The 17,159-nt window shown below is 40.0% G+C and overlaps 2 protein-coding genes across 7 annotated transcripts in view; one reads left to right on the top strand and one right to left on the bottom strand.

Moving 5' to 3' along the window:
* TEX9 (testis expressed 9) overlaps positions 1 to 9,687 on the top strand; it is a 24,986-nt gene extending 15,299 nt beyond the window's left edge. Inside the window, exons 9-11 of the mRNA XM_064157559.1 lie at positions 3,346 to 3,480; positions 3,945 to 4,079; positions 8,170 to 9,687. Of these exons, the coding sequence (XP_064013629.1) occupies positions 3,346 to 3,480; positions 3,945 to 4,079; positions 8,170 to 8,250 (351 nt within the window). The 3' untranslated portion in view covers positions 8,251 to 9,687. The remainder of the gene's footprint in view (positions 1 to 3,345; positions 3,481 to 3,944; positions 4,080 to 8,169) is intronic.
* Positions 1 to 17,159, bottom strand: part of MNS1 (meiosis specific nuclear structural 1) — a 22,273-nt gene extending 5,114 nt beyond the window's left edge. For 2 of the 6 annotated variants that reach the window (XM_064157555.1, XM_064157558.1), the window contains exons 1-9: positions 17,009 to 17,159; positions 16,636 to 16,763; positions 15,669 to 15,771; positions 14,586 to 14,815; positions 13,653 to 13,869; positions 13,469 to 13,576; positions 11,971 to 12,228; positions 10,953 to 11,078; positions 9,713 to 9,785 (exon numbers count right to left, since the gene is read on the bottom strand). In XM_064157555.1, the coding sequence (XP_064013625.1) occupies positions 9,713 to 9,785; positions 10,953 to 11,078; positions 11,971 to 12,228; positions 13,469 to 13,576; positions 13,653 to 13,869; positions 14,586 to 14,815; positions 15,669 to 15,771; positions 16,636 to 16,763; positions 17,009 to 17,149 (1,384 nt within the window). In that variant the 5' untranslated portion in view covers positions 17,150 to 17,159. Of the gene's footprint in view, positions 1 to 948; positions 2,815 to 4,037; positions 5,441 to 9,663; positions 9,786 to 10,952; positions 11,079 to 11,970; positions 12,229 to 13,468; positions 13,577 to 13,652; positions 13,870 to 14,585; positions 14,816 to 15,668; positions 15,772 to 16,635; positions 16,764 to 17,008 lie in introns of those variants that run through there. The other 4 variants (XM_064157553.1, XM_064157554.1, XM_064157557.1 and 1 more) reach the window with 4 other exon arrangements.

Genomic DNA, 17,159 nt, shown 5'->3' with positions numbered 1-17,159 from the left:
GATACTATGCATTTATATAAGCATCCTTTCATCTTAATGTTACATACTTCTGACATTTTAAAACTAAAATCTTCTAAGTTTTTCTGTTCTTTTGTGCAGGTACTTGAAAGTTTTAAGTTCCCGTAGTAAAGTACCCTGATTTTGTTTCTGTCAGGAAAAAGTACTCAATAGTAGTACTCATAGTAGCTCACAATAAATAGGGCTAAGAGATTTACAAAGTTACTTAGTCCTTTCTCTTAAACCAAGACAGGGACATAGATTATAATCTGGATGTGAGTTTGTTTAACCTGTACTCAGAGCTTTCTGTGATGGCACTTTCCACAATTTCCTTGGACAGCCTTAGCTGGTTCTTGTACAGAGTCACAGTTAGAAAGTTTAACCTGACATTTAGATGTCTGTTGTGAAAAAAAAAAAAGCCCTATTGACTTCTGCATATGGTGCAGCTACCATATCGAAAGCATGGACTTGATGATCTGTGAGGTCTCTTCCAACCCTGATGATACTGTGATACTTTCCTCTCTTGTCTTTGGCTCTGGATTTACTATCCTCAGTTGCTTCAATCATTCCTAATGGGTTGTGTTTCCTAGAATTTCTCAAGGTTACTGGTCAGACATGATCATGGCAAGTAGCAGTATTTCTTAAAACTACTAGGGAGGCAAAAAAGTCAGGTACATTTAATGAATGGTTCTCTGCTGATTCAGAAGTTACGTATTTTTCTGATACAAAAAATGACCAGTCAAAAACATGCATTTGAAAATAAGTTTTCAGTAATTGCTTGAATCTCCTATGAATGTAACAATCCAAAAACTTTTATTTGAGTATTATTTGACACTATATGAGTAATCTCTTTGTAGATTAATTCTAGACATGTTTAAAAACAATTTCCTATGAATGTGGGCCCAAATCTATACTGCTCTACCACTAAACTCCAAAGACTCATACAGAGAAAGTTTTCTGTACAGTTGAGCTAGCACAAATATAACTTCTAATTTTGGGGCTTTTTTCCATCTGTTGTGATTTCTGTTGCAACATAAATGCTAGAAGACTTAAGTAATAATATTTTCACAATCTTCCTTAGATTATCAAGAATTTATGCAATGTCACATAATGTTTAGGCAAAGATTCTCAACTACTTTTTGTAATCTCTCTGAAATATGGTGATTAGTTTGTTACATTTAATTCTTTTGGTGTTTGGTCTCTGTGATAATTTCTGCTGGAACACCCACCTCAGGCAGCAGCCAAATTCTGACTCTCTCAAAAACTTCCATCCTCTTCTTTCCAGCATTTCTCTTTTTATACATCTGGATGACCTAATAAATGGTAGCACTTCACCAGTTTTATTTTTGTTCACCACCTTTCTAGAAGAACCTTCCTTCCTTTGTGTTCTCTCTCACTTGTTAATTCAGTCCAGCTTGATGTTAAGCAAACATTATCTCTCAAGTGTTTTTTGGGGTGGACAGGTGTTGCTGAGCTTTCTAAAGATAGAAGTGCTGTGTATGCTTGCTACTGAGAGAGAAGAAAGCCTGTAGGGAGGGTTACACCCCCCTACTGATATTCAAGGGCCTCAGCCATGCCAGAACAGTGGAGAAAATCCAGAAATTGATATAGGATGCAATTTCAGAACACAGCAGTTTCAAACACCACCACTCCCCCACGCCAAGAATGGCATTATAGGAGAAAATGAATACAGCTTTTACCTGAAGTGTTGAAGAATTGGCAGAAACTTTGTCTGCTTACAAATTAAAGTACCTTTTCCAGGCATTTTTAAGATTAAAAACTTGGAGTTGAATATATTTAACAATATACTCTCACTGAATGACTTGCAAAAAAAATCTGTGCTAAAGGTATTATCTGTGACAGTCAGTGTCAAAAATCCCTAAAAGACCTATTAGAATTCTTTCAGTAAATCATCTGATTAGCTGATACATCCTTTGCATTGCATGCAGATGATTTTGTTTGGTCTTTAAATGCTTGAAAGGCTGTATCCCAAAGCTTTTTATATTGATGCAGAATAAAATGCATAATACAAAAGATTTACTTGACTCTATTTACAACTCTATCATCTTGATACAAGACAAAAAGGTTTGCATGCTGTGCAGCTTGTTGTATTTGGAAACGTGGAGGCAGTTTCCAGCAAATCAGTTTGCGTTCCCTGATGTTGCATGTGCAGGTGATCCAGAGAGGGCTCTGCTGCCTACTGCCCAGGCTTTTATTCATCTTTTTGTGTTCAATAGGATGGACAGGTCAGCAACAAAATGCAGATGTTGGAGCAACATGTTTTTATAAACTCTTGGAGGAGGCATATTCACCAGCAGAATTTTTGAGGATTAGTCAGATACATCTTCTTCTCCTGTTTTCTTAATCCATTTTGGAGAAGATGCAAAACTTCTCAGAACTACCTGTCCCTGTCATAACTTTACCATAATGACTTTGCTGCGTACACCTGTCAGTTAGCATGTACTTCTTGGATAAGTGATGCAGAAATCATAAGTTACCACCACAAGAGGTGGTGTGGAATTAAGAAAATAGAACAATTACTCAAAAGTACAGCAGTCTAAGGGTAAAAAACAAACTCACAGTCTGTCCTGATTTGGTTAAAAAAATCTTTCAGTGTCCATTAGTAAAGATTTGACAGCACTTTAAAAAAAAAAAGGAAGAAAAAGTTATTTATTTGTTACAAATGAGAAGATGTGTTCTCTGTGCCAGAACTGCTTATTTCTTCCTCTCTATCTAGTCATTGATCTTCATGGACTTTATTCCATTCCTGAGCTTGGTCTCCTTTTCTCATTTCCTCACTTTCAGCACTAGGAAATACTATCAACAGAGACAAGAGAGAACTGTTGTGATTGTTTCTGTAAGCACCTGAACAACTATTTTCTGCTAGATTAAATAGTTACTACCCTCAGCCATCTTCAGTAGGCCATTTTACCTTTGCTTGGTAATTGCATGTAGTAATCTCTGGGGAAAAGAGCAGGTGGTAAGGAGGAGCTGGGAATACTAACCACCATACAAAAATCTGGCCCAGAGTGGAAATAACAATAGTTATGTATCTTTTCCTGACTGAGCATGCAAGGTTTTCAGTCAATCCTGAGGTCTTATGTGGTCAGCTTCACAATTATCTCAAGAAGAGTTTATAACAAAATTAGAAAGATCATTTTCAGGATCTCAAAGGAAAAGCAGTGTTTGAATGGTGAAATTGTCCTTGAGACAGATTCTGTCTGCAGGCCAAAGAAGTCCACAGACTCTTCAATTTTCAAGTGTAAACTTTGCTGCAAATGTGTTGTCTATATGGGATCCATTAAAGTACAAATGTTCATAATATCTGGGTTTATCCTTCTTAAATAGGAAGTGGAGAATCTAAAGCGTGTACAGAAGCAGGCCACAACCTGTCAGAATGCAACAGAGATTCGCTTAAATAGGGCTCTGGAAGAAGTGGAAAGGTATAAAGTGGAGCTGAATAAACTGAAGCAAAGTCACAAGGTACAGTAGCTTAGGAAAAGAAGTTCCAGTCTGTAATCACTTCATAATGCTAGAATGAGACAAAAGGGTTGAGCAGCTTTGGAAGCATCATTTCTCTTGCAGTCTGCCCCAAGGTGTTACTTGGAGCAAGTCACCAAAGGGCATGGAGAACCCTACTGCATCTTATGCAGGAGGAAGAAATATACAGAATAAAGTCATAGATGTTCTGATTTTACCTGTTGTTGTGGAAATTAGAAGTGTTTAGAAACAAGGGAGCAGTACACATATACACATGATGCATACACAGGTAAACTACAGCTGTTACCTTTGAGGTTTTCTTTAAGTTTCGAGGTGAGAATTTTTTGATCAATCACTTTTCTTTTCAGAATGTCACCTGTGGCTATTCTTTATCATTTTGTTATATAAAGCTAAGTTTCATTAGTTAAAGCATAAATAATGCATTTTGCCTTTTCTTTCCGTGGTAGGATACAGCTAACCAAGAACTCAAAACAGTTGAAGAACTGAAAATGGAAAACAAGAAACTACAGAAACAAAAAGAAGAGCTAATGACAGGTTTTAAAAAGCAGTTAAAGTTAATTGATATTTTAAAGAGACAAAAGGTAAGGACCAGAATACTCTTACATTTCAATTAATAATCTCTTTCAGTTAAGTCTTTAGCTAAACATGTCTGGTGTCAGGTAAAGTAATCACAGAAACTAGACCTCAAGACTGGGAAGTTTCATTGAAAGGAAGCAGCAGCCTCACTTTTATTACAGAATCACAGAACATTAGGGGTTGGAAGTGACCTCAAAAGTTCATCTAGTCCAACCTGCCTGCCAGGGCAGGATCACCTAGAGTAGATCACAGAGTAATGCATCCAGGACAGTTTTGAATGTCTCCAGAGGAGAAGACTCCACAGCCCCTCTGAGCAGCCTGTTCCAGTGCTTTGTCACACCCACAGTGAAAAAGCTTTTCCTTATGTTCACATGCAACCTTCTATGTTTCAGCTTGCATCCATTGCCCCTTGTCCTGTCATTAGGCATCTCTGAGAAGAGCCTGGTTCCGTTCTCCTGATGCTCATCCTTCACATAAACAGTAATGAGGTCACCTCTCAGTGTCCTCCTCTCCAGGCTAAAGAGCCACAGCTCCCTCAGCCTTTGCTCATAAGGGAACCTGTCTTGACCCCAGGATGCCATTGGCCTTCTTGGGCCGTAGGGCACATTGTTGGCTCATGATCACCCTTCTATTCACCAGGACACCCAGGTCCCTCTCCTGTTAGAGCACATTGCTAACATCTTTCTTTCTAGGGAAGGCTGATCTACTTTTGAATTGACCCCACTGCTACCTTGGAACACAGCCTATCCTGGTGAAAGATCACTACTAACAAGCTTTAGGATCAACGGCATTTGTTGGTTCAGGAATACATACTGTACAGGTGGTAACAGCACTCCCTTTGGTGCTGTGTCAGTCCATTTCAGCCTCTGCGACTTCATGTTTTTCCCCAGCAAATTACTTGTGGTAGCAGCAGCTGCAACTGTGCCCTCTCAGGAGGAAATCATTAGCATTCTTCCTGGCTTCCCAAAGTGTGTCCTCCATCAACATTGTTTCTTTTTATTTATATTCTGAAGTGTTCTGTACTTCTCAGACCTACAGAATGCTAGGGGTTGGAAGAGATCTCTAGAGATCTTTGAGCCCAACACCTCTGCCAAAGCAGGATCACCTAGGGAATGCACAGGAATTCATCCAGGTGGGGTTTGGAAGTCTCCCGAGACTCACTTGTACTGTTCTGCCCAGATGGAGATCTCATGTGTCAGACACACTGTAGTAACAGCCACATGGCTGCACGGAGGTTCCTGCTCACACCGCACTTGGAGCTAGCCTTCTTTTGAAAGTCGTTCGAGTTGACATTCATGTCACACCTCCCTCAGGGCATTAAAGGGAGGGTAGGGGATACTGCCTTTGCTTGGTTTAGCAGCTGAAGCTGAAAATGAACAGGGGATAGTTAGTAGAGTACTTGCTGTCAATTCATGCTGAGCAATTAATGGTAGAGCTTTCACAGAAAGATCTTTAAGATTTCAGATGGAATATAGCTAAAACTGTATTTAACTATTAAGAAGCTGCAGAAGATGTGTACTGAGCTATGGGCTTTGTAATAATCTAGATGGGTTCTTAAAGTCCCTAAAGTCACAGTGGATCTCCCATGACCACTTACTCTGTCAAATCTCATGTAATTAATTTTGGAATGGATTTAATGTACTGCTTTTTGCACTCTCAAACCAAAGCTGTGGAAGAGAGCTAAAGCAAGCAATAATTGAGTAGAAGTACAACAGAAGGGTCAGCCTTTGAGATAAGAAAATAGAACATTTTATGTACTCTTCTGAGCACTGCAGTGATCTCCAGACATTTTGTAACCACTCTTGGAGCTGTTGAGTCCCCCCTAGAGAAGTTAAAGTTCTGTATGGAGTGGCCACTTCATGTAACAAAACGTACACGCTTATCCTAAGAACTAGGAATTGCAACACTGAAATATACCCTTGAATCTGGAATACCTCTCCACCTCAGAACAGAAGAGAGCAGGTAACTACAAGAGAAACTGGAACTGCTCATGCATTTCCTGAGGAAGAGACCTTTTCTGGCAGTTAGGCTGCAGAGAAAATCTGGGGATTTGTCTATCAGAAGTAGTGCCAGTTTAACTTTTGCCTGTCCCTTCTAGCTGTTGGACTTCATTTTAAAACAACAGAAACCCACCCCACAGCACTCACTCAAAATATACTTCCATGCATGAGGTAGCTCATTGTCCTCTGGAACATGAATTCACTGACGTGGGTGCCAGAGAGCAGCATTTCTGTTTATGCACTAAAGGTATAGCTGTACACTTAGGTAATTGTTCATTGTATCATTTCCAGTAGAACTCTTTATCTCAACCCAGAGGGTTTTTTTCTGTTACTTTCCCTCCCATCTGTGAGAGAGCAGGCTGTGTTCACCCAGGACAGTAGCCTCAGATAAACTTCACTAAACTTCATTACATATATTTTTTTTAAATCATGATTACTGTATCAGGACCACAGGTAGCAGAGGACACCATTTACCATTTCATACAAAGCCAGATACTTAGTGGAAGTTGTCCTTTCAGAGTAGAGTGACTGGAAGATACTGAAAGAGAATGGTGTTAACTGCCTTTTATAGCCACTAGGAAAAGGCAGAGGACAGGGCAGCTGAAGTTCACATGTGCTTGGTGAACTCCATACCTGGAGAACTTCAGGTCTGCTTCACACAAGCCTTTTGTTGAAGGAACAAGAATGATCTAATCCAGACTATTTGTATAGTCTTTGTGTGGCAGATTCAGATGCATGTAGCACGTACAGCCTGCCTCAAGGTTAGGCGTGGCTACCACATGAAGGATGACAGAGGAAGAAAAATATCCCTCAAAGTATCAGTACTAGGATGAGTTGCAGCTGGCAGCCAGTAGCTGCTTATGTTTCCAGATGGTCTCTTCAAATCATTCTCTGCTTGTCTTGAGACATAATGTAATAGAAAATCTTAGTTTCAAACAGGATAAAGGGAAGTTAGCTTTACAGAGACGGAGAATGTTGTTACTCTGCCTGTGGGAACTGCAATACACTTTGTTGTTGTTCTGAACTGACACTGTGTCTGTACATAGAAAACCAACCACAACAGACTGAGTGTAGACACTATGTGTTTCTTCCCCTTTACAACATAACTATTTTATTTACATTTTCAGTAAAAAAATGTTTAGCTGGGGTACTCCCCTTTCCACTTTGAATGATGAGAGGTGGAGATTAGAGTGGTATGTGGTCATGAGGCTGTGTGGCACAGCTGCGACCTCTACTGTGACATCGGCTGGAACCCAGGGAGCTTTCAGGGCTTTCTTGCTGCTGCACCTTTCCGATTGGTAGTTCTGTGCAAATACACTGACCCTTTAGTACTTGTTTTCTTATCAAACACTAATGATCTGGATGACAATTTTCCATGCAACTGCCTAATTTAAACAGAAACTAGCCTTGTTCTAAGTTAAAAAGTTCTAACCATTCCTTTCGGTGTTCCATGTAAAGCAACATCCTATGTCCTGTGCAGTGGAAAGAGACATTCAGAGCACTACCCTTTTTAAATACACACATATGTACACATGGGGGGGGATTGAGAGGGTGTATATGTACCACCATGGACCACAGCTATATGGTGTGATACATAGCAACCCAGCTACCAGGTATTTCTTGTTAACAAAGTTAACAGCCTTTGTTTTACGCTAATTGTTGATTTCTAATGGTGTCATTATTTTGTTAAAATCTTGATTTAATGTTAAATTGGACACATTAGAAGTGCTAGCATGATGAATCTTAAAGATGTATTTGAGTCATAATAGTTTAAAAGTTAAGCTGTCTATTGATCAACTTGAAAGTGTTACTGGTTCTCTAGCAGTCACCAGAGCTGTTGGATTTTCTGTCATTGCCTCATTAAAAATTGAGATCTTTTAAAAGCAATGTAGAGTTAAGAAAAACTATTGGTCTTGTCTTACTAGAGCTGAAGTTGCAATGTGTCGCATAAAATTTATCACAAAGCAGAATCTGGTAGATCTATACACCTCTGTCAGCTGCCCCACTTAAGAACAGTTCTCTACTGGCCATGCACACTACTTCACCTTCAGCTCCTAATTTATTTTTCTATTCTTTTTCTTACTTTCTTTTTAAGATACACATTGAAGCTGCCAAGATGCTGTCTTTTACTGAAGAGGAATTCATGAAAGCCCTTGAATGGGGAAATCACCACTGAAAAAACCCACTTCTGCTCAAAATACAAGTGAGATGGTACATTAGTTTGGCACTGTATATGAGTGCTTGTTAATAGCTGTATATCTCAGTGATCTGATTTTCTTGATTTTTCTTATGTTCCAATTGTTCAACTGTTCTAAGCCTGATGGTTTGTGTTGTGCTATCACATGAAAGACAAACTCCTGTTGGAAATTTCAGGCCAAACTGTCCACTGCTGATGAGTGGGGAAGTTCATACCATGCAAGGAACATGCCAACAAGTGAACACTATAATCAGTTTGCTCTGTTTTAGCATTTAAAACAGCACTTTATCTCAGATAATATTCAGTCCAAAGTAGCCAGGGTTTAGTCTCAGAAAACACCTTGTTGCAACAGAAATAAACAAACCAGTGATCCCTCTGAGAAGAAAATGTCATGTCCTTTTTTAAAACACGTGGTTGGAAAATTGGCCTTGTCTGTTCTCTGTAACAGATCTCCTCTGAAAGCTAGTTTGGTTGGCATGTAATTTAAGCTCCAACAGCTCTTGTACAGAAATGATTTTAACTTCTTATAGCTTAGACCCTGTCTGGAAAAAGTAGATGAGACTTGCCCCTCACTATCCAGACAGATTCTGTAGCTAATGCAGTTATGCTATGTAAAATTGACAATGACAATACCAAATCTTTCCTTGGCCATCAGCTGCTGCTTTGGGATAGTCAGGACCGAGGGATTCATACCCACAGGTGCACTGGAAGCATTGCATGTATAAAAGATTTCATTGTGTCATCAATGGAATCAAGCATTGGATAAAGGTTTTGAGTTCTAGTGAGCTGAGCGTTACCATGTGTACATTAATGAACAGGAGCGATAAAACCCTGTGCTGTTTGCATGAAGCTGCCACATCTATTTCAATGGATTCTTCCCCTCAAAGTAACTGAATAGGAACATAACACATAAATAGGAAGTTTCTGCACTGAAAGGTACCAGCGGTGATTTTGACCTCAAAATGGAAAAGTGCCTCTGCTTATATCCTACCAGCAAAGCAGTATGGACTAACAGTGAAACAAGTAACTCAGACCTATCTCTCTGAGATGTAACAAACTACATTTAGATTGGTATTTTAATACTGTAATGCTAGCACAGAGCACATTCAGAGAAGCTGACAGTTCATACAGAAACTTGAATTTATTGTAGCTTAGGTTTCTGCTTGGTTGCTGTTGAAAACACTTTTAACGTTGCTACATCACTAACTGAGAATAATTGAGAACTCCCTAACAGTTTATTGATGAAAGATGTAAGCACAACATGCACTTGAGTAACGGCTCGTTTGTTTAGAATTCCAGTCTTAAAATGGAGACTGATATTAAAAAGTTCTCACTGTTAACAGCAAATGGAAATTCTCCTTAGACATGCGATGATGACACCTAGTGGCATACCAGGAGATGAGTCGGGGGAAATCTCAGTGCCCTCCTGAAAAGGCATTACCTCCACTCTTCCGATAAGCCACTCTAAATTCCTCTCCAAGCATGTTAACATCATCTTCGTTTTTGAGTATTCCCTGCAGTAAGGGCAAAACATACACATCAGAAGGCAAAACAAAGCAGGGAGATGATGGTGGATCTCTGCAATTGCCTATGGAAGTGAATGCACTAACTGGTATCTCTGGTATTTTTGTTACCTTTAAACCTAACAGCCCTGAAAACAGTCACAAAAGCTCAATAGATGAGTTTCAGATGCTAACCTTTCTTCATACAAATGATAGTGAGAATGCCATAAAGATTCCACCATGACACAACACACAAAAGACAATGTTTATCTGCATCTTTTTCCCAACAAAACTGGTTGCAGCCAGCACAGCACAGGTGCAGCTTTAGTAAACAACCACACTGTGAAGAGGCACTGCCTTCCACTGTGGGGGGAAGTCTATCTTCACCTATAACTGTGCTGGAACCAGCCCATACCAAAAATATATCTTGAAAATCAACTGGTATTGAAAAACCTAAAATACATTTTGGGGAAGGGATGCAGGGGAACACAGAAACTTAAATTTCTAACTCATCTTAAATTCATTTTAGGGCTCCAAATGTGTATGACTCACAGACCATACCTTCCAGCATTAGAAACAAAGAATTACAAATGGCAATTATATTGGAGACCTTAGAATTCCACTGAACCATTCTGAGTGAATAAAAATTGCACTTCATTATATTTACAACATTTTCCAGTGTCTAAAGAGGTGGATAATTCCCTCTCTACTGTGAACACATTTTTACATCCCTAAAGCAGCCCTCTATTAACCTGTGTGCCATCAGGTGATCCGATTATGACACACAATACAAAATCAATTGTATTTTGTTCCTGTTACAATAACTGCTTCCATCTTTTTAACTCTTAAAAAGACAAAGATGAACAGTGAGTGAGCTTTGAAATGCTGCAAGCACTGCAGTTTATTGCAACAGACGAGCCTTGTTTCCATGGTAACAGAAGACTTAAGAGACAGTCAGCACTGTAAGAAATCGCTCCCAAAATCCCAGCTGAGAAAACTGGTGGAAACATGGACTCCTAAAGCCCTGCTTTAGGAGTCCATGTTTCCACCATGAAAAGGTGAGCACGGGAGAGCTGACACAGTCAGGATACCCACTGACTCCAGAAGGTTACAGCTCTGCAACTTTATCCAAAAGAAAACCAATTTATATTTAGAGCATTTTAAATACAATTGACTTACTCGAGGAAGATAACCCAGCAACTTAGAGGCATGCTCTTTCAAGAGTTTCTGTCTCTCTTCTTCAACAATAGCACGCATCTCTTCCTGTCTTCTTTCCTCTAACTGTCTTTCTTCAAGTTCACGCTCCTACAATAAGCAAGCAGTTCCTGTAACTATTCCGTTTCAGCTCTGTGAACATTTGTTTCCACCCATACCACAGTATAAAAAGATTTTTTTTTAGCTGAGTAGATTTTGAACTTCCACTTATTAACTCCTAGACACAGGAAATTCATTTGAAAAAGGATGGAATACTGCACTCAAAAAAAACCACAAAACAGTTTTGAAACACTGCATGTTTGGTAACTAACAAAAGTCATAAAGGAGAGCGGCAGGACATGAGGCTAGCCAAGCTATGCAAGTGTTTAGTCTCCTATCAGAACCCCTTCTAAAAGGTATTTAAGTGGTTCTGGTATTAAGTTCTGGATCCTTCTTAGCTCTCAGACAAATGAGTCTGTTCCTGCCCTACTATTCTAATCCAGGAAATGAAGAAATGGGCCACATATTCTTACACTGCTGACTAGGAACCGCAGTTTGCATTACACCTGTGATATATGCCCTAAACAGGTCTGAAAACTGCAGCACAGGATTCCATGACTTGTTTTTAGTTTATGGCTTTTCATCCTGATAATTCAAGAGATTTATACTGAAGCTGAGGCTGGAACTCCCTCTGCTCACATCATTACCAGCTCAGCTGAGCAGGGATGCTGAATGGACAAGTGTGCTCCCCTGGCTCCTGAAGAGATCTGTACAGAGCTTGTCAGATACACAGGGGTGTAGGGATGCTGATGACTCTAACATCTTAAGCTACAAAATGTCAGCTCCAGAAAGCTGCCTTCTGTCAGCCAAGCAAGGCCTGCCTCCCCCACTGCACTTATGTCACCCTTCCCTAGTAACAACAGTCTTCTCACTTAAGATAGCAGAGGTATTCTCATACTGAAACACTTCAGCTCAAACCAAAGGTGAATGTGAAGACTCTTACTTTCTGTGCAATAAACTGCTTGTGACGGTCTGCAATAAGTTTTTCCACAGCCCTTCTGTGTTCAAGCTGTTTCACTCTTCTTTTCTGAGCATTCATCTGTTCAATGCGATCATCCTCTGCAAGCTTGGCCAACATCTGTTGTCTGAAAGCTTTTTCCTCTTCTTGCATAACTTGTTGCATTACCCTCTTTAAAGCAAATTGTTCTTCATATATTTGCCTTAAGTCTAGGCGTTGCCTTATTCTCTTTTCAATTTCTGCCTGTAAAGGAAATGTAATAAAATGCTCTGCTACTGAACATGCTTTGGAAAATGTTGATCATCTTATGCCAATCTGCTCAGTTTTTATCTTGGAATAAATTTACTATAGCAGTTACCTTCTAGCATAAACAACTGGAGCAAACGCTCCAGATCTGAGCATACTCTCCAGTATTAACCAGAGTTCAGCAAATGTCTAAAGATGCTCAAATTTAAAACAAAAAGATTGCTTCTTTTCCACTAGCATGAAGTCATTCCATAAAGCATTCCTCCTGAGCAACTCTCTAAAACACAAATATGTTAAGGACAGCAAAGGAAACTCAAAGGACAGAATTTTGTCTGCAAAAATGAAGTCAATGCACAAACTGCTTGTCTACTAAAAACATTTAGGAAATAGTGTTGGAAATAAGCACTTTGTGACAGAACAGAATTGAAAACAAATGCATTTAACACACCTAAAACCATGTCAGAATTAAGCACTTCACTTTGAGACAGCTTACAGACCAAACTGGCTCAAGAAGTCCCTCAAAAAATGTGCCAAAGGCATAAATAACACCACACAATTAGCAAATCCAAAGTGTAAGAATAAAAACCCAAAACAGTGTGGAGCAGTTCATAAATAACCCTGCCAGCACTGCCAGAGGAAGGGTGGTGAAAATGGGAGTTATGTGGCCAGTGAACAGCATCCTCACATGAGCAAGGAATTGCCTGTGGGAGATAGTCTCACTCAATGTTCTGTAAGCATCCCGGGTCCAATGACAACGTCTGAAGAGTGAAGGAGCACTATCAGAAAGATGTGAGAAGTGAAGGGACAGAGAAGGATGAGCTGCATCCTGCATTCACTTTATTTCTAGATTAGCCATTCAAAAAGGTGCATTTTTTCCCTTAAATTTTCCTATCTGGTCTATTTAAAGTATATTAGTCTACATGTAACTACAAGTGCTCCATAAACTATGTCTTCTCCTGTTTATGTACCACTATTTTCACATTAGGAAAATGCCATCCAGACTAGCTCTGCTAATGTGAATGTTCCAGAGAAATGATGGCAAAGCTGCAACACTCCACCTCTATTTCTCCTAACAGTCTATGCACAGGTTGGCATAACACGTACGACACAAAAAAACCTGCTACCTGACAAGAACCAAAATAGACACATCTGCAGGAGCAGTCCAGAGAAAGACAACTATTCCACCTGCCCTCCAGTACATACACAGGTACTACTTGATCTGCCTACCAGCGCTTACCATCTCCTTCTTCCTTTCTGTCTCTGCTTGCTCTTCCAGATACAGCTCTTGGCGGATTTGTTCCAGTTCTTCACACTTCTGGCGTTCTCTTTCCAGATTCTGGGCCATCTATTACGATAAAGGTTACTCAATGAAAAACAAGGATGAACAATGATTGTTTTTCTTTAATTTCATGTTTTGATACCATGCTCTGAAGTCTTTGTTTTTTCTCCTCAGCGTCTCGAACTTTAGCCATGCGATCCTCTTCTCTTTGTTGCTGAAGGTTGGCAAACTCCATAATTTTTCTATTTTCTTCCTCCATCTCCTCCTGTTTCCTTCTTCTCCAGAGAGCTTGTTCTTTTTTAAATTCTTCAATATACGTTTGAGTTGTTCTCATTTTATCTAACTTCAGTTGCTTTTCCCTTTAAAAGGTGGAAGAAGATGTTCAAGTGGTCATTTACCATATTGCAGAGTAATGTAACAGAACACGTGTTCAGCACTAACAACATATTCCAGAGACCAAGATTTAAATGACTCTCCTTACTCATTTGTCTCAAAAGTACATATCTAAATTGAAGATATTTATTAACCAGGTGCCCCATAAAGGCAATCTCATACCTAATATCTTCCTTCAGAAAAAACAGTGGGTACTGAGTAATACTGCATTTTATACACCATCAAAATGGAAAGGAGAAGGAAGCTCAACAGCCTAATGGCACCAGAATCTCCTAAACTATTCCTGTATACTAAACTCTTCCACCACCACTACTACCACCCTGCCCTCAGAAGCCTCCTTGCCTATCCGTGTTCATAAGACAGGTATACCACCCATCTCATGAAGAGGCAGAGACATGAGGTGAAGCAGAAATCTGTGACATGCAGTCATTTCCAGCACGATGGGCCCAGTGGAAGCACTCCATGTCTGGGGAAGAAAGCCACACGTCTGGCAAGAGTGACAGAAACATTCTGATGTTTAAACAGCAAAATCCCCACAATTCAGTCTCTTGTTAGTACCACATACAACCAAGAGAAACTAAAACAGGCCTCTACAGCTATGAAATAAGCATACAGAGATTAGCTTTCTAGGCAGAGTTGTATGTTTGTTTTAAATTAGTAACAAAGATTGAAAGTAACTAACATTTGGTCTTCCTCATAGATTTTTCGTACAATTTCATCAATCATCAGTTTCTCTCTTAGAAATTCTTTGTATGAATCCTGTTTCTTCCTCTCTTGCTCCTCAAGCTGTTTCTCCAGTTCTTGGTGATAGATTATTTTCTCCTTATTTCGCCTCTGTTCTTCAGAACTTTGTTCTTCCATTATTCTTTCATACTCTTCCTTCATCTTCTGGGCTATTTCGCCCTCACGTTTCTATAAGGGAGAAAAGGCAACACAGGATTAATTTTTATTCCCACTAATATAACTTGTAATGGACAAACGTAGAATGAAAAGGAATTATACTGCAATACAAAAAAGAGAATGTTTTCTACCTCAGTCTATAACTGTAGTACCTTAGGATGCTAACAACTTAATTCAACAAGTAGAACCTTTTGAATAGAACCCTCAATATTTAAACAACTCAAGGAGAAATACCAATACCTGGAGGAAGAGACATACTGAATGCAGACAAAACAAAGCATTTAGCATGAGAGAAACTAGCTGGCATCAGCATGACAACTGGAGTGTGGTTTGACTATGTGGAATATCCTCAATCAACTCCTTGCCTTTATAGCAGTTTGCATAAACTGAATTTTGTATAAAACGTTCACATCACCAGAACCATCTGCCTCAGCCTCACTCTATGCAGAAATACAAGCTTGTAATTCCCTCTGAAGACACTGTCACAAAGCTTCTATCTGAATAACAACAACACTTTCAGCAGTTGGCTTCTAAGGTAAGGATTCACCACGAGAAACATGCACTGTACAAAGTGCATCACAGTTTTAACTTGGATAAAAATTATGAACCTAGGAAAATATAAGTTATACTCATTCATACAGCTTACTTCACTACTCCTTTGGTTACAGTGGCAATGTAGACCTCTAACTGGTTATGACTGGCCACTTGATCCTTCATAACACATAACACATTTTCAATAGACATTGAATGCCTAAAGCTAACAATATTTCAGATAAAAAGATCACCTTCAACAGAATAGTTTCAGCACAATCCATATAAAGAGTTCTAGTACTCAGATGCTGGGATACATCAAGAAGCTGATTACCATGATCTCATCCTGTATTGCTTCCTTTTCAGCGATCTGTGCGGCTCGCTCCTTGTTCAAGTAAGCAGCTTTTAGCTTTCTTTCTAACTCTTGAAGTTCAGGACTGGGAGGACAAAAAAAAAAAAAGAAAAAACGTATCCCACGACAAGGAAGTAAGTACCTAGTTGTAGAAATTTCCACCACTATTACAATGGAAACAAAAAGTCAGGGAGACTTAGAATAACAGATGAAAACTACTGCTCCAGTAAAAGAGCGCAGAAAACAACAAAACCTGTTTTAAATCCAGAGTGATCTCTGTCTGTCCATACACTATCAGTAGTAGTTTTGCATACTACACGTCTAACTGCATGAATGCATACACACATGAACACATGCTTACAGACATTTATCAACATGCACATATGTCCACTTTCAAAATGAAAATTCTGTGGATAATCTTTTTTCTCCTTAACAAAGTTTCCTTAAAAGTTAACTTTTTATTGTACCTTCCTCTTAAAACAGCTTTTCCTTCTAAGACAGATACATTTCCACTTCTGCTACAGCTTTCACACTCTCTCTTACCTTCATTTAAGTGATAGGACCTCATGCTGCCACACCTCCTTTCCCCTCCTGTCTTGCAATCACCTCCAACAGTCTCTTCTACTGTTGTTCACTAACATCTGAACTAACTCCTTTGATTACACACTCCATAAAAATCTACCTCCTCCTATGCTTTTTTCCCAGTTATGGTCTTCCCTGCCCTCCACACTAAAAGATATTAAAGTCTGTTCTAAAGAAATAAACTATGCAACCGATTTTAACGGTCTGTGCCTTGAAAACATCTCATGCTCACTCTGCTCCAAAAGATGATCATGAGAAATAAACAAGAGGTACACAACTAACAGCACTTGTATAAGTAAACTTTTCAGAGTTAGGGTTGATTTACAGCAACCCTCACTAAAAAAATAGTCAAGTTTGGAAACCTTACCTGTTCTCTCTTATTTGTTGCCTTATCTTCTCATCTTTAAGCTTTTCGTGGTTCAGCCTCGCCAACTCGTCCGCCAGCCTCTTCTCTTGCTCCAGCTCCAGCTGCCGTCGCTTTTTGTTTTCTTCTGCCTAATCAGAACCAGAAATTGCCATAGCGAGTCTCCTCCGTGCACCTGCACACGCATTCACAGGGGAACAATTTCAGGACTGCTCGGCTCGTAACTAACTTCTCGGAGCGGATGCTAACGAGAGGTGCCGCTGGGTGCAGCCCTCCTGCGGAGCAGCGCCGCCGCCTCTCCTGCACCAGGCGGCCAAACACGGATCCGTACTCGCACGCACACGCAGAAGCCCTCAATGCCTCTCGCCGCCCTTACCCGCAGCACAGCCTCCTCCAGCCGCCGCTCGTCCTCCAGCGTGGCCCGCAACCTGGCGGCCCGCCTGCGAGCGCTGCGATCCTCCGCTTCTACCGCTGCCATAGTCAAGTGCCGCCGCACGGAGAGCCGCGGGGTTCTCATGGCAACCAGC

Source organism: Pogoniulus pusillus, chromosome 17 (genome assembly GCF_015220805.1).
Source record: "Pogoniulus pusillus isolate bPogPus1 chromosome 17, bPogPus1.pri, whole genome shotgun sequence".
Classification (NCBI taxonomy): domain Eukaryota; kingdom Metazoa; phylum Chordata; class Aves; order Piciformes; family Lybiidae; genus Pogoniulus; species Pogoniulus pusillus.
Note: the sequence above shows the minus strand (reverse complement) of the source record. Positions and strands in the feature narration are given on the sequence as shown.